A 25,940-nucleotide genomic window follows, 5' to 3' on the forward strand; every position below is an offset into this window, starting at 1 on the left:
TTTAGAAGGAGGGTGGGAGGCGTGTGGGATCGGCCAGATAGGAAGGGGTTTGAGGGGAAGAGGGGCGGCGGAAGGTGACAGGGGTTCGAGATGGGGACGGCCGGCGGCGGAGCAGAGGAGGCGGCAGGCAGGTGGCGGCGGTCTGGTGCAGCGGCAAACGGAGGGCAAGCAGGAGGCGGCGAGGGGCTTTGGTGGAGGGGACGGCGATGGGAGTTCGGAAGGTGGCGGCGAGGCAGAGGCAGCAGTGGGCGGCGTGCGATCGGAGAAGAAGCGGTGGGGGTGGCGAAGGCGGCCAGGCGGAGCGGCGTGGTGGAAAAAACTCGGACCGGCGGTTGCGAGGGCGGCAAGACGAAGGTGGCGCTGCGGTGGAACGGCGACGGCGGTTGCGGCAAGGACGGGCGGCGCTGTGGACGGCCGCGGTGACGAAGGCGGACGAACGCGGTGGCAAGGCGGCGAGGCGGGCGGCGACGGCGGACGAAGGCGGTGGCGAGGGTGCTCACGGTGAGGAAGATGAACAGGTACCTTTTTTTTTCTTTTTTTTTTCCTTTTTCCTTTTCTTTTTTTTTCTTTTTTTTTTTTTGCACGCACGTGCGGTCACGTGCGGAGCTGTTTTGGGGACCCGGGTTACCGGATTCGGGTTAACGGGTTTTGTGACTTACCCGTTAATCCTTTCTTCAACTTTCCGATGGTTTCGGGAGAGGGCTCCGATCTTCACGGCGATGGCGGTGGCCGGGGCTCTAGGATCTACGGCGATGGGCGGTGGCCGATCACGGGATCCGGCCGGTGGCGCCTTTTTGTGGCGCGATGCAGCGGCGGTGAAGCGTGGGAGTGGTGGCCGCAGGCTTGGCGGCTGGCGGGATGGGGTGGAGGTCGCGGCTGCGGCGGCGGAGCTTGCGGCGGCAAGAGGCGGCTGACCACGGCAGCCACGGGCGGCGTCAACAGGCACGGGAACCCGGGCGGCGACGTTTCTGTGGGGAAATGGCTCCTCCGACGGCGGGCTCGGGCCTTCACTGGGCAGCGGCGACGGCGAGAACGTCCGATGGTGGCTCGGCGCTGCTGGCGGCGACTGGTGGCGGCGGTGGGCGTGGGTGTGACGACGGGTGGGGTGGACCTGGCGACGGGATCTTCCCCTGTTCCTTGTGTGAGAACCGAGAGAGGGAAGAAAGGATTTCTTTTTCTCTTTTTTTTTTTTTTGGCTCTCGGTTCGGAAGAAGTAGCCGGGAGAGAGAAGCTAGACCTCAGGGCTTTGGCAGATAACCTAGGTCATGGCTTTGGCAGCAGGGGCAAAGCCGACGGCTCTGATACCAAGTTGATGCCGCACAAATGCGGAAAAAGAGGAGAAGAAGGAAGAACAAGAGAGGAAGAAGGAAGAAGAGGTTCTAGAGACACAGGAAGAAGAGAAGGGGAGGAGGAGGAGGAAGAATAAGATCTGGGAGGAAAAGAAATTCTTAATCATTCATTAAACCCTAATCATGAAAATAGTTCCCTATATATAGGGCCCAAATACACAACTTGCATAAACCCCCCTTACACAGAAATAAATCCTAATGAACCCACAAATAACACAAATAAGCCCTAAAATGCAAATAAGCCCAGAAATAAAATAAACCACAAATAAATCCTAGAATGCAAATAAGCCCAAAAATAAAATAATAAAATAAATATGCAAATAAACGAGTCTGGCTCAATCCGGGGGCTCAGGATCATCTGGATGAAGGGCTCTGATGTCCCCATCACGGGTGGAACCACCCTTTCCACCCCTCACGGCTTCGTCCCGAGGTCGAGGGAGTTTGGAACTCAGCGGTCAACCCTCGGGGCATCCCGACCTTAGTCGAGGGATCGTTCGTCAGGTCGGTGGGTCTGGGCACGCTCTACCGACCTGCGACGCTTTCCGAGGTCGAGGGAGTCTGGTTCTCTACGGTCGACACTCGGGGCATCCCGACCTTAGTCGAGGAATCGTTTGTCAGGGGATCGGGGATCGTCGACCGCTCCCGGGGGTCCACTTTGTGGCGCCCCGGGTGGAACCACCCTTTCCACCCCTCACGTTTTCGTCCCGAGGTCGAGGGAGTTTGGAACTCAGCGGTCGACCCTCGGGGCATCCCGACCTTAGTCGAGGGATCGTTCGTCAGGTCGGTGGGTCTGGGCACGCTCTACCGACCTGCGACGCTTCCCGAGGTCGAGGGAGTCTGGTTCTCTACGGTCGACACTCGGGGCATCCCGACCTTAGTTGAGGAATCGTTTGTCAGGGGATCGGGGATCGTCGACCGCTCCCGAGGGTCCACTTTGTGGCGCCCCGGGTGGAACCACCCTTTCCACCCCTCACGGCTTCGTCCCGAGGTCGAGGGAGTTTGAGACTCTACGGTCGACCCTCGGGGCATCCCGACCTTAGTTGAGGGATCGTTCGTCAGGTCGGTGGGTCTGGGCACGCTCTACCAACCTGCGACGCTTCCCGAGGTCGAGGGAGTCTGGTTCTCTACGGTCGACACTCGGGGCATTCCGACCTTAGTCGAGGAATCGTTTGTCAGGGGTCGGGGATCGTCGACTGCTCCCGGGGGTCCACTTTGTGGCGCCCCGGGTGGAACCACCCTTTCCACCCCTCACGGCTTCGTCCCGAGGTCGAGGGAGTTTGGGACTCTACGGTCGACCCTCGGGGCATCCCGACCTTAGTCGAGGGAATCTTGCACCGGTCGACGTTTCGTCGTCCTGCGATACTTCTCGAGGTCGAGGGAGTTTGGGACTCTACGGTCGAGCCTCGGGGCATCCCGATTTTGGCCGGAGAATCTGAGGATCACAGACGACCCAACATTAGAAGAGAATTACAATCATCAAAATGAGAGAATTATTTGCAAAAAGAAAACTGAATCCATTATCCTAATTGTCTTGAACCCCTAGGGGTTTCATTGGTGGTACATTCGTAGATTCTCGGAGTTCCAGCTTCGCGGGATCAGAGTCCCCTCCAGGGACTTCAATTTGTACGCCCCTGGTCGTTGTACCCGGGCGATTCTATACGGCCCTTCCCAATTCGGGGCGAGCTTTCCTTGCTCGGTCGGTTGAGAAGCCTCGGCTCTCCTGAGGACGAGGTCCCCTACTTTGAAGAGCTTGGGCTTGACTCTGGAGTTGTAGTATTGGGCCGTTCGCTGTTGGTATCTTGCCATGCGGACCCGGGCGACCTCTCGTGTCTCTTCGACGAGGTCCAAGTTGCTCCTGAGCTGGGAGAAATTGGTGTCGGGGTCATAATGCTCCACCCTTGGAGAAGGCAGGCCGATCTCCAACGGGATGACGGCCTCAGTGCCGTGTGCTAGGTTGAAGGGGGTCTCTCCCGTGGGCAGTCGGAACGTGGTCCGGTACGCCCAAAGGACATTGTACAAGTCCTCGACCCACTGTCCTTTGGACCGATCAAGCCTAGCCTTGAGTCCCTACAAAATAGTGCGGTTAGTTACCTCAGTTTTCCCGTTTGTCTGGGGGTGAGCAACCGAGGTGAAGCGGTGATCAATGCCGAGCTCTGAGCAAAATTTTCTGAAATGAACATTGTCAAATTGTCGACCATTGTCGGATATAAGGATACGGGGTAGTCCGAATCTGCAGATTATGGACTTCCACACGAAATCCCGCATCTTTTGCTCGGTGATCCGGGCGACGGGTTCGGCCTCGACCCATTTGGTGAAGTAGTCGATGGAGACGACCAGGAACTTTCTTTGTCCGGAGGCTTGGGGAAAGGGCCCCAGGATGTCGATCCCCCATTGGGCAAATGGCCAGGGGGCGATGATAGAAGTCAGCAGGGCCGAAGGTCGGCGCTGGATATTGGCGTTTCGCTGGCACCGATCGCATTTCCGGACGAAATCCGTCGCATCCTTCTGGAGTGTGGGCCAGTAATATCCTTGCCGCAGGATCTTGTGGGCCAGTGCCCGACTCCTCATGTGATTTCCGCAGATCCCTTCATGGACCTCTCGGAGGGCATAGTCCGCCTCGGAGGGGCGGAGGCATCTGAGAAGGGGAGAAGTGAATGATCGACGATAAAGTCTATTCTCGTACAGGACATACCGGGGGGCTTGGCGCTTGATTCGGCGAGCCTCCGTCTCGTCATGAGGTAAGGTCCCGTCTTGGAGGTAGTAGACAAGCCCATCGATCCAGCTTGGCTCGGAGTCGATGCACATGGTGGGTTCGGGTTCCTCCGTGCTGGGAATCTGAAGATATTCGAGCGTTGTTCCCTTGGGAAGCTCGCTCATGCGGGAGGTTGCCAATTTGGACAGCTGGTTTGCCCTGAAGTTTTCCGCCCTGAGAATGTACTGAATATTGAAAGAATTCAGGGCAGAAGTAAGTTCCCGCACCTTTTGGAGATACTTTTGCATGGATGGCTCTTTAGCTTCAAAGTCTCCTTGGATCTAGTTCACTACCAGCTGGGAGTCGCTGAAGGCCGTCAGGTCTTCCACTTTCAGTTCTTTCGCCAGCTTGAGCCCGGCGATGAGAGCCTCATACTCGGCCTCATTGTTCGAGGCCGGGAATTCGAGGCGCAAGGCTTGCTCGGCCACTACTCCGTCTGGACTGGTGAGGATGAGTCCGGCTCCGCTACCCCCCGAGGTTGAAGACCCGTCCGAGTGCAGGACCCATGGCTGCCTCGGGGCTTCCTCCGTGGATACGGGTGGCAACTCGGGGTCATCCGGCAGAGTACACTCCACGATGAAGTCGGCGAGTATTTGGGCCTTGATAGCCGGCCTGGGCCGATACTCGAGGTCAAATTCCCCGAGCTCAACCACCCATTTGGCGATCCTCCCCGCACGATCCGACCTTTGCAATATTTGCTTCATAGGCTGGTCGGTCAATATAGCTATTGTGTGGGCTTGGAAGTAAGGCCTGAGTCTCCGAGCCGAGATGATGAGAGCGAAGATGGTCTTCTCAAGTTTAGAATATCGGGTCTCAGCATCCCTGAGAACCCGGCTGGTGTAATAGACCGGCTTTTGGAGCTTGTCCTCTTCCCGGACGAGGACTGAGCTCACTGCAGCTGGGGAGACGGACAAGTATAAATAAAGGACCTCGCCCTTCTGGGGCTTGGTGAGCAGCGGGGGAGAGGCCAGAAGGCTCCGGAGCTCTTCAAAGGCTCGCTGGCATTCTTCTGACCACCGGAAGTCTTTCGACCGTTTGAGGCTCTTGAAGAAAGGAAGGCAGCGCTCGGCTGATCGAGAGACGAACCTTTCCAAGGCGGCAACTCGCCCTGCGAGCCGCTGCACCTCCTTAACTATCTTCGGAGGCGACATCTCTTGCAGTGCCCGGATTTTCTCCGGGTTGGCTTCAATTCCGCGCTAGGTCACTATGAAACCCAGAAACTTGCCCGAGGTGACCCCGAACGCACATTTCGCCGGGTTGAGCTTCATTTTGTATCTTCTGAGCTTGGCGAATGTCTCGTCGAGATCGGCTATGTGGTGCTCCGCAGCTCGGCTTTTCACCAGCATGTCGTCCACGTAGACTTCCATATTTCGGCCGATCTGGTCTTTGAAAATTTGGCTGACCAGTCTCTGATAGGTGGCCCCAGCGTTTTTCAGGCCAAAGGGCATTACCTTGTAGCAGTAGGTACCCTTGTCGGTGATGAAGGCCGTCTTCTCCTCGTCTTCTGGCGCCATTCGGATTTGATTGTACCCTGAAAAGGCGTCCATAAAAGTTAGCAGTTGGTGCCCTGAAGTAGAGTCGACGAGCTGGTCGATGCTTGGAAGGGGAAAGCTGTCTTTCGGGCAGGCCTTGTTCAGGTCGGTGTAGTCCACGCACATACGCCATTTCCCGTTGGCCTTCTTTACGAGGACTACGTTGGCGAGCCAGTCCGGGTAGGAGACCTCCCGGATGAAGCCGGCTCCGAGGAGTTTGTCCACCTCCTCGGCCGCAGCACGTTGCCGTTCCGAGGCGGAGCCCCTTTTCTTCTGCTTTACAGGCCTGCTGGTTGGCCTCACCTGGAGTCGGTGAACCATGACCTCAGGGTCAATTCCCGGCACGTCCGCAGGCGACCAGGCGAAGACGTCAGCATTGTTCCGCAGGAAGCTGACGAGGCGATCCCTCTCGCGGGCGCCGAGGCCGGAGCCGACCTGCACGGTTAGCTCGGGAAAATTTTCTTTTAGTGGAACTTGAACAAGAAGCTCACCGGGCTCTACTTGCTTCTTCCAGAGGGTGTCCCTCGCATCGAGGGTTTCTATGGGCAATGAAGGGCCCGTTGGCTGAATTGTCGCCTCGGTCGGTTGCTTTACTCCGTGGGCCGCCGTGTAGCATTGCTTGGCGACCAGCTGGTCTCCTCAGACCTCGCCTACTCCTTGGCCGGTGGGGAACCGCATGAGCAGATGGTGGGTTGAAACTACGGCTCGAAGGGCATTCAGCCCTGGCCGCCCAAGGATGGCGTTGTAGACCGAGGGCAGTCGGACCACCAGGAAGTCCGTCCTCACAGTGCTCTCCCGAGGGGGGAAGCCAACTGTGACAAGGAAGCTGGTCTCACCTTCGACCGGGACCGAATCTCCGGTGAACCCGACCAGTGGGGCGTTGATCCTCCGGAGATGTCCTTCTGTCAACCCCATTTTTTGGTAGGCATGATAATACAAAATGTTGGCTGAGCTTCCATTGTCAACTAGGACACGCTTTATATCAAACTTATTTACAATCATTGAGATGACCACAGCGTCATCGTGAGGGGTCTCGACCCCTTCTAAGTCCTCGTCCGAGAACGAGATGACTTCATCAGTGCGTGGGCGTTTCGGGGGTGCTCCCGGGGCGGCTGCTCCTGCTGAGGCCCTTCCAATCATGTTGATGGTGCCGGCAATGGGCCTGTTGTCGTCTGGATTTTCGGTTGGTACGACATCCTCCGCCGGCCTCCTTTCCTCGCGCCGGTTTCTCACGAACCGGTTGAGTACTCCTCGACGGATGAGTGCTTCTATCTCGTCCCGGAGCTGAAAGCAGTCCTCCGTGTCGTGCCCACGGTCTCGGTGGAAGCGACAGTACTTCCTGAGATTACGGGGAAATCCCGTGTCTCGCATAGGCGGCGGGGGTCGGAAGAAGTCCCGACCCTCGATTTCCATCAGGATCTCGGCCCGGGGGGCGTTGACGGGTGTATAGTTCTCGTACCTCCCCGGGTACGTCCGAGGCCGTGGTGGGGACCTCGGTCGAGGAGGGGTCCTCTGCTGAGGTCGCCCCTGCTGACGGGGCGGGCTCCTCAGTCTGGGGAGATTCTTCTTTCGACGGGGGGATCGGCTCCTTTGTCGGTCGCGCTCCTCGCGGCGCTTCTTGTGCTTCTTAGAGGCGGGCTCAATTGCTCCCCGCCTAGAGGCAACTGCCTCCTTGGCCTTGGCATACTTCCGGGCCCGGGCCAACATTTCGGTGAAGTCGGCCGGAAAGCTCTTCTCGATGGAGAAGAGGAATCGGTAGGAGCGAACCCAGTCTTCAGAGCCGACATGGCTATCGACTGGTCTAGCTCGCGAACCTCCCATGTGGCGGCGGTGAAGCGGTCCAGGTATTCCTTGAGGGACTCCCCCTCTTTCTGTTTGATGTCGAGGAGGGAGTCTGACGTCCGTCGCTGGCGCCGGCTGGCAGCAAAGTTGGTGGCGAACTGCCTGCCGAGTTGCTCAAAAGAGGACACCGTGTTCGGCTTCAGTCCAGAAAACCAAAGCCGAGCGGTCCCTCGGAGGGTTGCTGGGAAGGCCTTGCAAAGTATGGCCTCCGAGGACCCTTGTAGGGCCATGAGGGCCCGATAGCTCTCCAAGTGGTCGAGAGGGTCGGTGATTCCGCTGTAGGGCTCCATCTGAGGCATTTTGAACCTCGCGGGAACCGGCTCATCCTCGATCCGGCTGGAGAAGGGGGACTTGGTAGTGAACTCAAAGTCTCCCTCTTGCCTCGCCTTCTTGCTGTGGAGTGCCGCGATCTGGCGCTCCAGATGCTCAACTTTTCGGTCGAGCTCCCCTGCCTGCGGAATTGTTGCCGTGGTTTGCACCGGCTCACGGCGGTCTGGAGCTGACTCAGCCTCAGAAGGCTGGAGTCTTCTGTCGAGATCTTCCCCCGGCAGCTCTCTCTGGGGGGAAGTCCGCTCCTCGTTATTGGCTCTGGAGGAGCCATGTAAATTCTGGCCGGGGAGAACCGGGCCGTTGGGAGGAAATTCCGGCGGGAACTGGGCCCGCGGGGGAAGCGTTGGTAAAGCTTCCTCGCGTCGCAGGCCCTGAACGGCGGCGGCCAGGGCCTGGACTTGCTGTGCTAAGGCGTTGAACTGTTCCGGCTGGACCTGAGGAATTGGGTCAGCCGGAGTTGGAGAATTCTGGACGGAGCGTCCAGGACTTTGCGGGGGACGCCGGGAGACGTTGGAGGCTCCCTTACTTCTCAACTTCATGACTGCTACTCGGGCCCTTCCTCTAGCGCTAACTGTTGCTGGAAATTGGACCCGGGGGCAATCTTCGGTCGAGTGAGAGGGAGCAGCGGGTCACCACGGCGGGACGGCGACCAGTCGGCGGGCGGCGTCCTCCGCTTGGGGTGGCCGGAGAGAGGGAGCTGGGGGTCCTCACGGCGGGGCGGCGATCCGTCGGCGAGCGGCGTCCTCCGTTTGGTGTGCCTGCAAACAAGCCGGTGGCCGGGTCTTCCGGCGCCGGCCCTCCGACGCTCAAGTCAGGGAGGGGGCAAATAGTGTTGAAGAGGAGATAAAGTGCTTGTAGAGCGTGTCATTCCCCCCCCCCCCCCCCGCCCGAGAAGCCAAGGTTCCCTTTTATAGGCGGGGGTCGGTGTACCTGTGATGTAACGGGGCGAGGCCGTAGTACGGCTTGGCATGTTGTCCAGGTCGGCGCATGGTCAGGCGAATTATTACATCGATGTCGGCGGTGAGGTCGTCGTACGACCTGAATTGGGGCGCTGCCAGGCGAATTATTGCATCGGTGTCGGAGGTATGGCCGAAATCGGGGACTTATCATGGTTGACTAGACTCTGCTGGGCTAACTTGCCGTGGAGAGCCGAGGATCCGTAGATGTCAGGAGCCATGCGCATTAATTGTGGAGTAAGCCGGAGATCCGCATTAATTGTCGAGTAAGCCGGAGATCCGCATTAATGGTGGAGTAAGCCGGAGATCCACATTAATTGTAGAGTGAACCGGAGGGTTACAGCGGCCATGCGCAATAAATGCTGAAGCAGTGGCAGGGTATGGTCCTCAGTTGGACCTCGGAGGAGTACGGCCGTAGTAGGTGGCTGACAAGGGTAGATCTTGAGCATCAAGATTTTCCTAGGTCGGATGTCTTGAGGTCGGGCGTTCCGAGGTCGGATGCCGACTTCGGCTGTTCAGGGTCGGCGATTGTGCGGCTTCTTGGGGGCATTCGTGTCACTTGGGGGAAAAATCTTATTCCCCCAACACCCATAAATCTTAAATCTTTACTTGTATCTAAATCACTCCCAAATGTCAAATTTATGTATGGTGCCAATTCATTAGCGCTGCCTTTTTCTGTGTCTCAATCCTATCCATAAGTTATTAACCCAACTTTGTAAATGTATTGCGAGAAGTGAAAAACTCTCAATCAAATGAGCATACAAGATGTGAAGCAGGCATCAGTACAGTTTTAGTCAAAAGACAACTTTCGGTTTGCAAAGAGAAGGCAAGCCGCCACCAAGGTGGTAGCCTAGTGGTACTGGATAGAAATTCTAACCTTAAGGTCCCAAGTTCGAATCGCTGCGGCGACGATTAAATTGTGGACCGGAGCTCACTACTTTGGCCACTGCTTGGACTTGAGGTATAGGACCGCTCTTGAACCGCTAGTAGCCGGGGTGGTGCCGGGTGTGACGTACTCACACTTGGAACTCGAGCCAGAGCGCAGAAGGGTAGCTGAGCCGGGCCCATGGGTGGGGAGGGTATGAGTAAAACCGGTCGGGGTGCCCAACACACGGCCATTTCTGCCCGCATCGAACATTCTCCTGGCGGGGCGGAGGCCCAGTGGGGCTGCTACGCGGGGTTGGGCTTGTCCCTTCCTCCCCCCTACCCCTCTTCCTTTAGCAAAAAAAAAAAAAAAGAGAAGGCAAGCCTGCGTGTCATATAAACAACCACCAATTCAACGGGAAATAATGTGGTGCTATGAAGTTTTTCCCAAGAGAAGAGCATCATCCACCATGCTGATTTCATTGGACTAGTTACAATAGCCAGCAAACATTGAAAACGCTCCAGAATTTGATCAGAAAATGGGTACAAAAACACTCTTCATTATCAGGGCCGGTCAATGATCCAGGAAAGGACACTGCCATTCGTACTTAAAAAATGATTCAACTTAATAAGTCTACGTTTCCAAAGGGGTGACGAAGTTGTTAAATAGTTGATGTAAAATCATTCATTTGGTAGGAACAACAATAACAGAAACGGCAAATACCTCTAATGCATATTCCATCCATTAATAAAGTACAAATAGCTCATATTTTTGATAATACAACGGATGGTTTTGAACACGGACAGCCACACATGAAATGAAAATATTATGACCAATGTCTAATTGTCCTACCTAGTGAAACATCATCTTGGTAATTGACCTCCTCTGTGTTCAATTGATTTCAGTAGCGATTAATGGTTACATTAACTAAAATTTACAACTGATATGGGGGATGCTATGTATGATATGTTGGAAATCTAAAATGCGAGAAACTTCTTAGGGCAGCTCCTTCTTCTCTCCCTATGAGATTTAAGCCTAAAATTGCTGGTTGTACCTACCCAGCCTATGAATTTCGAATCATTCAAACAGGCCATTATATTTCAGTAAAAAAATGGATCAACTGATGGCTCACAACACCTGATGGAAAAGTAGCTTTCATTCCACACATCACCATTTCTGTTCAGAATCTTGAGTTGAATGTAGAATTGCATTACTAGAAATACTCCACATTAGACCAAATTTTCAGCACACCAAGCTTGCTGTGCAGGATCCAAGTTGTATTAGAATTTCATACTAGAAATACTCCATATAACATCAAAAACCATAACATACTATATATATATATCCATAGCCCGAAGTACAAGTTGCTGTGACAGGCAGAGCCATTACAACCATACTGAGTCTTGATACAGAAAAGCAGGGAGCCTGTTCCAACAAGTAATAAACGAACCAGAAAGATATTTTTTTTGTATTTAGCCTCCACAGCAGGATCCACATGCAGGAAGAGAACCTGAAACTCAAAATTGATAATAACATAATTTAAACTAAAAACTCAAAAAAATACTAGATAAACAATAAAAACAAGCGGCTTACTATGGTCATTCGCCCTGAGATCAGCCAATGTACGTGGTCCACGGGGGCCGCCGCCGCCGCCGCCGCCATATGGACCCCTTCCAGGACCACCTCCCGGGCCTCCACCAGGACCGCCATCCCATTTCTTACTAGAGCCTGACCCTTTCTTGTACTCATTTGATTTTTCCATCTGCCAGACATGTAAATCTCATTACAGGCAATCCCAATTTCTGGATGAAAATTCAGTCAGACAAGATGGTCCATTTAATGACTGCCAAAATAGAGGAACCATGAACCAAGGATCATCAAGCACATACTGAGAACATTGTGATAAAGAACACCCCGATGAAGTTCACAATGGCCCAGAAGAAATCTGATATTATGCTTAACCTCCAAACAGTCCGCTTTTGTTTCACAACACCTGTAGTACATGTGCCAAAACAAAGGGGGTAGCTTATATTTTTGAGCTATATAACAAGGACCGCAATGAATGCCCAAATACTTTTTATATCGACATCAGTGTTTCAGAATAACAAGGCTAAAATCTTCCTACTTTTTAATCAAATTTTTTTACATACCATCTCAATATCATTCAAAAAGGTAGTTCACAGCTTGCCATAATGGTTACAGAAAATGTGCCGTTATATGACAATATAAAGTCAACAATTAACATGCATTTAACGCCAAAAGTGTCCAGTTCACATGCAATTGTTATAAAATAACAAAACGAAAAAATGTCTCAACCATTCTAATATTTAACAAGCTCAAAAATAAGAGTTGGATCAACTAAATGCAAGTCCTGGGTGGAAGAAAATTTAAAATCAAGACGTAATCCACCATATGGAAACATTGTTTTTCAAATTGATAAAGATACAAACACTCAATTCCTAGAGATAAATCTAATTCATAAGTGTACAAACCAACACAATGTGCTTCGATCTCATGAAGCTATTTCTTTTGGATAGAATCTCATGCACCTACTCAACAGACATTTCCTGAAAATTTAACCATCTTTATTTTATACAGAATAGGCCTATGTAACTAAGCAAATATCATCTTTACCAAAATCCAATGAAAAACTCAGGCTCCCATGATGTAGTCATGCTATAGGTGGGCCAAGACTAAAATATTTTAGGTCTAACTCTGTTGGCAGGAGGGTGGCAACTATGTGATGTTGGTAAAATCTTGGGGGTTGATACCCAGGACCTGGTTTCAAGTGCCGTCCTTCGCTTGAGTCCAGCTGAGATTTCTCCTGCCCTAGTTCATAATCATGATGATAATCATCTAGAATTTTCCCAAAATCCTAACTATTTAGAATTGGCTTTATAAATCCTCGTATGCCAAGTATTCCTATTTAGGGCCACAACTGATGTTATTCCAAGTTTCTCCCATCCTAGTTCAAAAGAGAGAGAGAGAAAGAGAGAGAGAGAGAGAGAGAGAGAGAGAGAGAGAGAGAGAGAGAGGAGGAATTGATCCTTACTTAAGATCCTTCTTAGATGCTTCATTTTTGCATGACCAGCCAATCCAAGAGATTGTGTGTGGTTTATTTTACTTTCAACATCACCAGTTCTCTACAGATTCGTCACCAAGTGCTTGTACTACATTAAACTAACAACAATTCACCTCATTCAAAAGAATCACAAACAAGAATAACTAATTTCATCCTTTAAATAAACCTAGAGGAAAATCAGATTCACATATGAACCTAGATGAAAAACAGACCCACATAGGAAGATGATATAAGGACTAGGTTAGGCAACAGATTTGTTGTATTTTGAATTGGACAATAAAATCAAACATGGGGCATTACTATCGTTATCCCCATGATATGCACCGTATATTAACTTTCACCTTTTGAATGTGGATAGCTTGCCCTGGGAGTGCCACTTCTCTCAACCAAGATAGCTACTAAAATACATCATAATGACCAAAATTAGAGCCACTACCATGGGGCCCGATATGCACAGTAGATTATCTTTCAGCAACTTTGGGTCAACAGAAATTTATAGAAGCTTTTTGTCATTGGCTTGGCTATCATAGAGCTTGACTATATAAAATATTCAGAATTTGCTAGCTAAATTGTCATTAAACGTGACATGAGATAGGATCATCAATTTTTTTTCTGTTAGAAAAAAATATATGCATGGATAGATGCATGCTTCTATCCTATACATATATGCATATATGAGCAGCAAGAAACCGCCACAAACAATATGCCTACAAGATCCCAGACAATTAATATTTGAAATGGCATTTCATTTAATTTGTTTACTCGATTGTTTTCACTATCTGTTTTTCCTTATCTTTAAATTTTTGGATTTCTTTGGATGAAACTATTGAACTACAGCTGAAATTACCAAGAATGCTGAAATTGCCAAAATTGAAACCCATTGGACCCTTTGAAACTGAAATTAAAACTGAATCTTCAAACCTCGATGCAATCATTATCATAAAACCACTTTTAGGCAAAAAAAGGAAATTGAATTATATAATATACAAATGAGAAAATAGATAACTTGAAGAAACAAAGCAGCTGATATAACTGATGAAAAAGCAACAAAAAGGTGGCTCCATGTTACCTCATTCTGGGAAGAAATTGCTAGTAGTATGTCCTTTTCTTGCCACCTGTTTTGCTAAGACAATTCGCATAATCTGAATCCCCCATAAACATACTTGATGAATAATAAAATTCATAATACTTGCCAGACTAATATATAGATTATGTTGGAATATAGTCCCTTGGGATACCTTTATTATCTCAAAATTAAATGAAATTCCCTATATCATATCATACATTCTTCCTTAAACATAGATTCTTCACAAGTCTAGGGGAATTTTGAATGGCTGCTCCCTATTATTTGTGCTTACATTACACAACTAATAAAAATAGCCCTCTAAGTTTCAGGGAATGCTCTAAATGGCCCACAGTTGCCTTTCAAGGAATTTAGCACCACCTAAAATGCTGATGCTGGCATGAGCCTAGGTTGTAAAACGACCCAAACTTTGAGAGAAACTGCTATATTCTAAGCTGACCTCTTGTAGATGAAGTAACTCTTCTTGCTTGTTAGGTTTGGTCCCAGTCAAAAGAAAAAATAATAATTTGGCAATATCCACAGCCCATACAATGACAATTAATCATCATTTCACCAGTTAACTTATCCAATATAACTTACCCCATATAAATTACGAAATTAAGAAACTAAAGAAAAAGAATAAACTTCACAATTTCACGTTCTCTTAACCCTCGCCCATACATGGAACCCCTTCCTTACACCTACTGATGACTTCTAAAATCTGACAAATACCAAAAGCTCCTAAGTTGCCAAAGGAGCTGCTACTATAAGGCTAAGACTGAGAGAGCTAGTAGAAACAATCATACGACATTAATTATTCATATTACATTTATGCAGTAAAATTATAATCCCCAAACAAAAATATAAATATATATTAGTTTCTGAAATCTGCACCTTTATACATATATATGTCGAAGAAAACATCAATAAATCTTTTGTCTGGCTTGAGCATGTCTTTACCGTAATCACGAGGGAGGCTAACAAGACATCAACAATGTACCAAAAATCCACCATAAAATCTCATTGATTGTTGATGTGTACTAATCATTTTTACAATGATTGCACGTTTCATTGGAAAGTAGAATTAAAATCAATGAAAGAGTCAACTAGCATATCTTCAAGACGGGGTCTTCTGGATACCCATGTGGACATAAAATTTTGCCCAAGGGGACAAATTTTTCAACAATAATACGACAGGAGCAAAATCAACAATTCCTACGACGACAATAACTCCTCACGGATTTACCACCAAAACCATGAAGGCACCAGAGATTGACAGATGAAAGCAAAAAAATTTAGAAAGGGAAAGATGCATATAAGTCCACAAACCGAAGTCATCGAATCGAAAACATCAATCTCAGACACTAACAAAGATGTTGATCAACAAAATGAACAGAAAAAAGAATCTCACCATCTTAAATTAAACAGTTTGAAAGAAATTACACCAATCAAAAAAGAAAGAAACCTAAAATTACATCAGAAACAAAGATTTCTCGGTGGAAATCGATGATTCTAATGGCAATCCGTAGGAAACCACAGGCCCGATTCGATTTTCGTAGCCACAATCGAGATTTTCCTGAGAAATAAGCCATACCGTTTTCGACGTAAGCCATGGTTGGCTCTCGCCACGGTCTCCGGATAGGTCTTCTCCGCGGAAGAAACGAGAGTTTAGTTGGAAGAATCGACCTCCGAGGCCCTTTTATTTGGCCACTTCGCGAAACCCCGAGAAAAACTTAGAAAAGCCCGGCTCGGTCCGGCCAGCGTGACCCCGGTTCTCTCAAGAATTCTCCATACGGTTTTTTATACTCCATGCGGTATGATATACCGTATACATTTCGCAAAGGCATTTTAGACAAAAAATTTAAAAACAAAATATAATAAGATTGAAAATTCTGGTTGTTAAGTAATGACCAAACCCACAAGTATGTCCATTCTATGTAAATGCACTTGCTTGTCTAATAGATTGCACACATTTTTTGGATGGTAAAAGAGTGGTATACCATGCATGCCTATAGAAATAGAAGCAAACAAAAGAGCTTTTGCCAGAGTTCTTGCCTTCATTCACCAAGTTTCTTCTTCCATCATCCATCTTCTATAACCAGACTCCTCCATCCAATAAAAGAATAAACTCATAGAGTGATAACAACTCCAACAACTATGGTTGTTAAATGAACTTACTGTTTGTATGCTTCTCGTGTTCGACTCAAAATTGAGTCGATACCAGCTTGCTCATATAACAAACAGCCAAATATGACTGAACTTTTGAAGTTGAAAAATAAATAAGCTGAACACAAGCTAAGCTTAGCTCGCTCGTGTCCAGCTCAAAACAAGGTGAAGTATAAATATGTAATGTTTTTGTTATTTATACAAATAAAATATATTATTATATAATATTTACAATAAATACTAAGAACATTTATTTGGAATAAGGGTATATCTCAATCATTAGATATTATATCTAATGGCTGTAGTTTTTATATAATGATGAAAATAGTAGCCAGATCAAAGATTTAGAGCTTAGAATCCATTGGATCAATAGGGTTAAGGGGAAGGCTAAAGGAAGTCCTAGCCCACTCAAGTCCCCCTTCTTTGTGAAGGTACTAGTCCTCTCTCTCTCTCTCTCTCGCCCCCAAACCCTCCCCCTCTCTTCGTCTCCATCTTTGATCATTTTTTTTCCTTTCTTGTATTCCGCCGAACATAAGCTGGTAGCTAATCGAGCTGAATCAAACCGAGCTCAAGTTGGCATAGTTTGAAATGAATAGAACTTAAGCTAAACCTTCCCAACTAGACTCAAATTCAACCTGAGCTCAAGCTAACCATTTACGATATCAAACGGAGCTCGAGCTAGGGTCAGCTCTCATGTTTGGCTTGTTTACACCCTTACCAACAACGCCCTTGGCCCTAGAGAGAGGTAGAGAGCTCTTGCATCATATTAGATCTCTCATTCAACATGGCTATTTAAGGGTGAAATAGGTCTGAGTTCTCCACTGATAGACATGACTAGCTACCATGGTATGCTGAACCGGCCTATATCAGCCGGTTCAGCCTGTATCGGACCGGTCCGGCCCCTGACCAGTCCGGTGGCCGACCGGTACGTCTATCGGTACCAGTCCAACAATCCTTGCTAGCTACTGAGTACCATGGAAGCATAATGCGACAATCTCGATGATAAATAAGACTAGTGCTGCAAGGTTCAAGATTTGTACCAATAGGGAATGGATGAGTTATAGGAATAGGCATGTGCAAAGGACTGAAAAAGGATAGGCTTTTCAAAGACACTTTATATCCCCAATATCTTTATTCGATTGATACAAGATTAGCAATGCGATGATCCTGGGCTTCTGTTGCTGACATAAATACATCCCTTTCCTTGCATCCACAACTAGTCTGGAGTGAGCTAAGGCATGAAAGATCACTTCGTCATCAGTTTGGTCCATTTTGAGGACAAGGAGACATGAATCTTTCCTTCAAAACCTTATTTATAAGCCAAATACGGATTTTCTTTCTCATACATTTGTTTCTGTTAACTAAATTGATTTTTCAAATGAAGTTTGTTCTGGTGTCAACTGACTTCGCAGCAACTGACAGATCGTGTCAATGTTTATCAGTAGCAATACTAAACAAAGGGCAAAGAACTGTTCCATATAAAGTTGAAGCCTTCAAGCTTCTGGATACATAATAGAATGTTTGGACCCTGGACAGGGGCAGTGGATCTCAAAGCCCAATTAAGGTTGAGGATGAGAAATTGCCTGTGGAGGAAGAAGGTTGACAGAAAAATGAAGATGTTCTCTTGCAGCAAAGAGTCACCCCTCGAGGGAAGACATGGATGAATACCACGAAATACATCTTGTTGTGGAGCCAACTTAATTTTCCATACTGACCAGCAATCTTTAGAGTGGATCATTTGAAAATTCTGCAAAGATGTCCAATGCAACTGAGTAATGCCCTAATGATGCATAAAACCTCAAACTATGAAAGCCAAGTCAAGTCATAGCAAGTTGTTAACACCAAAGATCATAGTATACTAAGTCTAGTCATGTTTATCAGAAATTAAAAATGCATTTTGAGAGAATTTACAGTGTATAATGTGTTTTTGGAATTAAATATCACTTTAAAAGCACAAGATATGTCTAGTTAATCACCAGAAAATTGTAAAACATTGTGTAGGTTACGGAAAACCAAGGTCCTAGTGTTATCTGTTGTTTGTTCGTCAAAATGGTCGAACACCAGTTAATTTCCCTGGACAACATGCCGACAGGATATGTATACCATGCTAGATAATGACTGCAACTTCCTACATTTACTTCGTAGGAAACAAAAGCTTCCTAGTTAGTGACCCTAAAATGACCATATGGTCATGTTATCCCTCAGTAGAAGGAAATCTCTTGCAGCATACTTAGCTAATTGCTAACTCCTTGCTATGGTCAAATGTAGAACAATCTCATTGCACCTTTCCATAACAATAACAAGAGAACACCATGTTACTCCAATCCTTGCCCTCAACCCAAAAAAAACAACATAATTAAAAGGAAAATAGAAAATCTCTCTACCACAAAACAGTTCTTGGTTTACAATATAGTAGAAACAAGGGCAAAAAAATGGGTTAGGAGTAGTTCTTATAGGTATCAAATATGTTGCTAATGTAGCAGGCATCTAATCTGGTTTCTTTTAATTCTTTGCCAACACATCAGGTCATGTGCTACATTAAACCATGAGCTTCACTGCCTATTGATTTGTAAAACATTTAATAGGACATGAAACCATTTCATGAGTTTTAATTGCATGGTAGTTTTTAATATTTCCTAATCCCCAGTTTTTACTGCATGTTCACCTCACTTTAGATGGCGAAGGACCATGTACCATGCTTGCCAATATCGACAAGGTTTTATTGTGAAGAATCTTGAAAGCAATAAATGAAGATACATAGCCTTTTCTTTCTTTGCCAAATTTTGCTGCAGATGCCAGGAAAGATGAAATACTGAAAAGGATGAAAATAGAGAAAAGATTGTGTGCTAGTTCTAATGGTTGTGCACCTACATGCATGCCCGGTGAAATTTATCTACTGAAACATGTGGCAAGGTATCATAATAACAACTTACTTTTTTCCAAAATGAAGTTCATGTTACTTTTCCTGTAGGCAGTGCTATCATCTACTTTTGTGCATCTTCATGGCCCACTTTTCCATGTTTTCCCTCACTTCCCATGCTATGCTTGCCATTTCCCAGTTCCATATGTCTTTGATAGCTGAGCTTGGTCTCATCTGTTTTCTGAAATCTTCATATTCCTACAAGAAAGAAACTAGAACACAAATTACAAAATAATTAAAATCATCAAATTATCTGATGTTACCGAACACAATCCTGCTACTGTGGTCATATAATGTCATTTAGTTAAATGACTACTTTCAACACAAAGACCCCACATATCAAGCTGAACATGAATGCTTACTAGTGAGATCTTGACATTCACTTGCTTGCTTTCTTTAACTTTTTCTATGTCTGGCCACTGCAATAGACTAGTTAGCTTATTGGTTCATGGCAGAGCAACAGAACAAGGATTAAGTAATAGCATCGCCAATATCCAGAAATCAATATGACTTCATGAAATAAAATCCTTTAATGTCAATTTGTTATTTAGGCAATTGATGAAAAGATCTAAAGAGTTAAGACAGAGTCACCCCTGTTATTGGTGTACCTTTGGGTAAACCATTTGATAGAGTACCACAGAAATTTCATGGGTTTTAAAGAAAAATTTTGTGAAAAAAGATTTATTTTGAAAATCAATAAGGAAACATGTGGGGATCAGTGAGAGTATAGATGATAATTGAGGGTGAGACTAGTTGGTTTTCCAGTGACAAATTATGAACTGAGCAAGCTTTGGAGAAAGGTTGTAGAGATAACTGGATCTAAATGAAGGAGGCCCAATAAATGCAACTCTAATTTCTTATACAACTACAGGCAAGCTATTCAGCAGCTTGATTTGTTATCTTTATCATTATTCATTTGTTTTGGTAAGGTTAGGTTATTAGCATCAACCGACATGGAATAGTCTCAAACAATTCAAGCCATTAACTTTATTGACCAGCCCAACTAGGTTTTCTTGACCAAGATATTTTTTATTTAGTCCAATTTTTTAACATTTGTTTGAATAAAGGTGTGCACTAGATATATGTACATAAGGAAAGTTATGAACTAGTGGTCAAGGTATTTAAGAGTTGACAATAAAAGAAACTCATGGAGTCGATAGAAGGAAAATTATTTGACATAATTAGGAATGCCACCAAGATGACCATCAATATCTATACATGCCACAACAGTTGAACAACATCGGAGGTGGAGATCAAAACTAGTGAAGCTTCGCTACAGCAAGCTTGGCAAAGGTCACCCATAAGATTTCCACGAGTCATATCAATCCAAGAGTACTCCAAAGCAGCTATGGAATGCAACAAACATGAAGAACAATTGATAAAGCTTTGCATAAAAACTACAAGCTTCTTAAACTCAATAGGACTAACATAAGCCAAGTGACAAAACTTGGTGACTAAGCTGGTGAAGAATAAAACTCAAGTGTTGATATTTATTGTTGTGTGTAGATACCTAGGCACGTGATTGAGGCAAAGGCAGCTCATTTATGCTGATGCAAGTACTGTAGCACCTGCTAAGACCGAGCAGCTCAAGAACAAGTTGGGTACACCAGTAAGGATTGAACCCCCTATTGTTGCCTAACTGAGAGAAGGGAAGAGAGGGTAAGACAAACAAGGATGCATCCAATTGTGCAAATGTGAAATGGAGGCACACTGCAGCCTGTAAACTCTCTCTCTCTCTCTCTCTCTCCCCCCTTAAAATTGCAACAGAATTTAAACTAACAGTGGGAAGAGATATAGAAACCCCTTCAAGTTGAAATTATTGATTGGTTGCTCTTCTGCAATGAAGATCCTATTTACTCAAAGCAGAAAAATGCAAATCCTAACTTGCTGTGATATTATGTGCACCCTTTATGTCACTTCAGTTATCATTTTAGAATGGAGGGATAATCTAGGATGTTACAATGTTTAATTTTGTTAGGGAAATAAATAGAATCCAAATAAGCATCAAAGAATCTCTGAGATTTTTAGCGTCCATGCAATCCGTTGAGAGGAACAACATCAACATCTCTGCATCTTCTTTTTGTTCTACTTCAAAATCAGGCAAGGTTCACATATTCTCAAAAGATAAATATTTCATTATGATATATCTATATATCAAATAGTGGCAGCATGATGTAACATCAAAAAGTTTGACTCAAACCCGTTGCCCCACGAAAAAATATTAAAAAAAAACCTAAGATAGTCTGAAAACCCACACTTCAGTTCTAGTCCCTCTTAATAATGTCTCAACATGAATGCTTCAGAGGATGTAAAGGTTTGTTTTGTTTCTACTGCTAGGTTTTACAGAGATTGAATTCTTCTTGGAAATTTAGCCACCTCGCCAGTGCAAGACCTGCCTGTCAGCTGAGAGATATGATATACTTTTTTATGGGGTTTATTCTAGGGCTGATCATTTTTTACTAATTAGAGCAAAAGGCAGATAAGCAAGAATAAAACTGCTGTTAGTTAATGAGTGAAAAGATGGAACTAGTCGAGAAAAAGCAAAACACATTATGAATTTGAAAAAACATTGTAGCTGGGACCATGTTAATCAGATTGCTAATACACAATGCTGTCAACCAATAGTTGAAGTATGTTCTAATTCCTCAAATCATTAGAAAGATGTCAATAAAAAATACGCCCACTTGGCTTTCTTATACTCTGGAAATTCAAAAAGAAAGAAGATACCTTTTACAATTAGATTTGATACATGTCATACATGATATTCCCAATACTGTAAATATAAAATAACATTGTACGAATGTGAATCTTGACCACGGAGTATCCACAGTTTTTGTGAAATAAGTATGATGGCAGCAGCTTGTTGCAGTAGGTAGATCTCCAACATCATTTATTGTCTACATATGAGTCTTTTATGTTGCATCATTACCAACATATTGCACAACCCTATTGTCAAGGTTTCTGTGGCCACCTTATTACAAGAACTCTGAATTTTATGATGAATCAACCAGACGAGGTAATGTTGGACTTCTCAGTAATGCAGAATCTTATGATATATGGACTTCAAAACATTTTTCACACCTGCTTCAGTTCACAACTACTCACATAGCTAACTCTGCAGAAGGAGAATACGCCTCAGCAATCTACTTTCCATAAAAATTAGAATATCTAGTTGTGTAAGATTGCTTTTATGCTTATTCTAACTATCAAAAAATATTTTTTAAAATCATGAGTACATCATATGCTAGCCTAAATAGATAAATTGAAACATAATAAATAGGACATTTGATAATTATTGCCATCATTTAGAATGTGATTATATTTATAATTGCACAAATTTTGTGATTGAAGAAATTTTACTAGATAAGTAGATAGAATCAAGGTGCTAATATTAAGTTGTCAATTAGATATATAAGGAAGCTTTAAGTCAATGTTTCCTTCATCTACATTAAACTCTTCATGACAGATCATCATTCTTCAACTCAATGTTTCATCATCGACATTTAATCATCAAGCCTCACCTGTTTGATGAATTAGTCACAATTTATTCCAGAATACAGACAGTTCTGCACAGCATTAATCTATGGCATCTCTGAAGTTCTAATTTTACTTAATAATTGTTTGCTATTGACAAAACTATCTATTTTTTCCAAAAACAAAATTGGAGAATAAACGAGCAAATTACTTACAAAACATCTATACTAAAAGTGTAACACATTACCTCTCCAATTCCATCGGTATGCAAGCAAAGAGGTTGGCTCACAATTACAAGTGCAGTCTCCAAATCAAGAAACCCCGCTGCTACCATCCTTCTTAGTGCTCTAGCTTGAGAAGACTTTCCCCTATAAGAAAGTGACAATTTGGGCTTCCTAAGCTGAACCAGAACACTGCATGACAGTTTGAACTACTGTGGAAACAAAATATGGCCAACAGCATACACATACTATGCGTACATTTTAAAAGAAAATGGAATTAATTGATTGTTAAAAGTTAGATTCAGCAACCTTGTGGGGTTTGTAAATGGGTTAAAAGTCTCAGGGGAAGGCAAAATCCCAACTAGCAATGCTGACTCCCCCACATTAAGAAGGGAAGGGTGCTTTCCAAAGTAAAAAAGAGATGCTGATTCAATACCAAACTTTCCATGTCCCCAGTACATCTGCAGAATCAACATTCCAATAAACAGTCAACCTCACATCAAAAGAAACATGTAAAAAGGGGACCCTAAGACATAATAATAGAAAATGGTTGGCAATTTCCTAAGACATAATAACTGAAAATGGGTGGCAATCTCTGATTTACAATCAAATATGTCAATATAGTAATATACATGAGAGCAATATCAGCATACCAAGCTATACAGATTACGATAAGGTTTTGCTTCTTATCAGATACCAGTTTGCATTGCAAAATGACATATTTGCTTCACAACAAGAAAACATAAATGTAGGATACACTGAATATATCCCCAACTCACATATATCAGCCTCCATTTTGAAGATAGAGAATGATATGAACTAGTGTCATCTGATGGAGGCATATTTTAGCTGAAGCTAATAATATATTGTTTTCATCGGCATGATCCAGCAATTTTGTAATTAATGTATTCTCTTCCCTTTAAAAGTCTAGGTTAAGATAATACAGGAGATATCTTAATCAACTAGTTTGTAGCTGACAGAAGCAAATGAAGTAGCAACCAACTATGATGACCATCATATACATGTGAAATGAAATTGTTTGGCATTGATATAGAGTTCCGACTATCATAATATATGGAGAATGAATGGAGTGAAAATGCAATACCCATGACTGAGATGGAGAGAAAAAAATTATTATCTTGATTTGTTTCTGAAGAAAGGTAAGTCTTTAAAAAATATACTTGAACAGCGCAAAACACCGATTAGTAGGATCATGAGACCAACCGATATTAAATCAGCAGGAAGTTCCCATCTAAATTCCAACGAAATTCTCCCTTAATTCTTAGAGGCATGCATGGGTCATATAAACCCTAAGCAAACCCTAGGCAATTTTCCTCTTCATCCAACTAACCCTAGTTCTACTAAAAACGTCTTAATGATTCTCTTCATTTTTCTGTACAACAGATTCAAAATAACAAGAATGGTCAAATGATGCTACATCTTGGCCATTTATTTTGATTAAGGCCCATTTTAAGGTTGCGATGACTAATAAACTGGAAGAGTCCAACTAAACCCTGAGAATATTATTTTCAATTCATTTGATAATTCTTTGATGCCAATGACTTGTCATAAATCCATTATTCAGTAAACATAAGCCTTGTTACTCAGAAAACAATTTCACAAAAAGAGTCCAACAATATGAGAACTTTTTCAAAATTATAACAAAGGAAAAAATTGGATAATGATGCAAATCAGTTGGTAATATGAAATTTATATACCTTATTCAAATAGGAATACAGTATTTCCCATTTTGACATTCTTCTCTCCAATATCAATGACAATATTCCCTCAACAAATTTTCTCGAAATTTTGCGTTCATTTGTCAAAAAGACATTCTTCACAAGCTGCAATAGGAAATAATTGAACAAGATTTTATCATCAAGAAAATATAGAAAAAGCCTATTGTATGTAGCACATATTGATTAGTCATAAAAATGATAATAATCACGATATGTCATTATGTAGTAAGAGTCCCCGAACCACAAAGATTATTGGGGCTCAACATAACAAGTACATATAACAGATACAGGAAAGTGAGGTAGAGAAGACTTTTCATATGTTTTGCTGGTGGGTGCGACTCGAATCTCGATGCTAAATTGAAATATTTCTCACAAAAAAAAAAAATCTAAATTGGCACAAAAATTAGCAAGTTAATCAATTTAAACTCGATAAAAGCCAATCAAATAGTGATCAAGAAGAACTAGCCCAACGATCGTTTCACCTGCTGGGTTATGGTGCTCCCACCTCCGCCATTGGGATAATAGACCACGGCCCGTCCGATCCCGTAGGGATCGACCCCAAAGTGGTAGAAGAAGCGGCGGTCCTCCGAGGCCATGACGGCTTGGATCAGGTGGTAGGGGAGTTGGGTCACCTTCGTCTCCGCCCCCTTCGAGAACTCCAGGAGGTGGCGCCACCGATCGGGGAAGTCGGCGGGGAGGGCGCGGAGGAACGCGTGGGCGCAGAGGAAGCCGGCGGAGAGGAGGCTGACGGGGAGGTGGTTCAGAAAGCGAAACAAGCTTGGCCACGGCTTCTGGGAGTCCACCGGCGGCTGCGGAGCACCGCATCTCACCGGGAAACGAAGGGGGTTCGGTTTCGGAGTCGAAGAGAGAAAGGGGAAGGGGGTGGGGGAGTTGCGTAAAGCAACGAGGCGATGGCGCGAATCGCGGGGACCGGCGGCGGTGACCAGAAGCGGGTGGGTGGGGCCGAGCAGCGACATGGCCGGGGTGACCGGATCCCGCCCGCCCGCCCTTTGTTCGGAGTTCGAACACTCGCCGAGAGGCGGTCCGATCTGTTACGATACAACGGGACCGTTTTAAGCTGTTGCCGCCCGAGAAGAGCACAGCGTTTTCCACATGGGAGCGGATCAGCTGTTGGGTTCCTTGCAGCAAAATGAGGTGTGGAGCCACGCTGCTCTGACGCGTGGTGATATCCTGGTTGGGGCTGTAGCGTGTTTTAACTAGAGGTTGAATTATCTCTGGGAATTACTTTGTATCCAAGGGTTTTTTTTTCATAAATATTCTCTTAAATATCAAATTTTACATAAATATCCTCTCAAATTAATATTTGTATATATATGCTCGTAAAATACTTGTTTTGCCATGCTACTTCTGTTTTATCTTTATTTTTGCATATGTGCACATGCCATCTAATACCACTGGATAGATGTGAAAAGAGAAATATTTATAAGGCAATCGCGATGAGAGACAAAAAAAATAATTTCAAATTTTCATATTATTTTTAATTAAAATAAATATGTTTTTTATTAATAGTGGGCATTTATGTAAAAATAGTGTGTATAGAAATAAATATAAAATTTAAGAAAGTATTTATGTAAATTTAAATTTTTAGACCGTACGTTTATCTTTCCTTGTTTGGCACAAACCACCAT

At 44.9% G+C, this 25,940-nt stretch overlaps 3 protein-coding genes across 11 annotated transcripts; 1 reads left to right on the top strand and 2 right to left on the bottom strand.

The window, feature by feature from the left end:
* The first annotated feature begins 206 nt into the window (after positions 1–206).
* LOC120111453 (spidroin-1-like) lies at positions 207–914 on the top strand. The gene is made up of 2 exons (XM_039128498.1): positions 207–518; positions 699–914. The coding sequence occupies exons 1-2, from the start codon at positions 207–209 to the stop codon at positions 912–914; spliced, it is 528 nt and encodes a 175-aa protein (XP_038984426.1).
* A 9,900-nt stretch (positions 915–10,814) lies between these two features.
* On the bottom strand, positions 10,815–15,476 carry LOC103720299 (selenoprotein K-like). Of its 2 annotated transcripts, none has more exons than XM_008809944.4 (4): positions 15,366–15,476; positions 11,516–11,619; positions 11,220–11,388; positions 10,815–11,136 (listed from the first exon to the last, which is right to left on the bottom strand). In XM_008809944.4, the coding sequence occupies exons 1-4, from the start codon at positions 15,382–15,384 to the stop codon at positions 11,099–11,101; spliced, it is 330 nt and encodes a 109-aa protein (XP_008808166.1). In that variant the 5' UTR covers positions 15,385–15,476; the 3' UTR covers positions 10,815–11,098. The 2 variants fall into 2 exon arrangements, with proteins under 2 accessions (XP_008808166.1, XP_008808165.1); XM_008809943.3 differs by having other exon boundaries at positions 10,815–11,142.
* Positions 15,477–17,249: 1,773 nt separating this feature from the next.
* LOC103720304 (penicillin-binding protein 1A-like) lies at positions 17,250–25,449 on the bottom strand. 8 transcript variants are annotated; one of them, XM_026809696.2, is made up of 6 exons: positions 24,774–25,340; positions 24,271–24,396; positions 22,862–23,013; positions 22,579–22,744; positions 18,871–19,055; positions 17,250–17,684 (listed from the first exon to the last, which is right to left on the bottom strand). In XM_026809696.2, the coding sequence occupies exons 1-5, from the start codon at positions 25,266–25,268 to the stop codon at positions 18,918–18,920; spliced, it is 1,077 nt and encodes a 358-aa protein (XP_026665497.2). In that variant the 5' UTR covers positions 25,269–25,340; the 3' UTR covers positions 17,250–17,684; positions 18,871–18,917. The 8 variants fall into 8 exon arrangements, with proteins under 8 accessions (XP_026665497.2, XP_038984534.1, XP_038984533.1 ...); XM_039128606.1 differs by having other exon boundaries at positions 22,579–22,699; positions 24,774–25,330; XM_039128605.1 differs by lacking the exon at positions 17,250–17,684 and adding an exon at positions 19,220–19,276 and having other exon boundaries at positions 18,871–19,069; positions 24,774–25,449.
* Positions 25,450–25,940: the final 491 nt, after the last annotated feature.

This window comes from Phoenix dactylifera, chromosome 8, assembly GCF_009389715.1.
Source record: "Phoenix dactylifera cultivar Barhee BC4 chromosome 8, palm_55x_up_171113_PBpolish2nd_filt_p, whole genome shotgun sequence".
Taxonomy (NCBI): domain Eukaryota; kingdom Viridiplantae; phylum Streptophyta; class Magnoliopsida; order Arecales; family Arecaceae; genus Phoenix; species Phoenix dactylifera.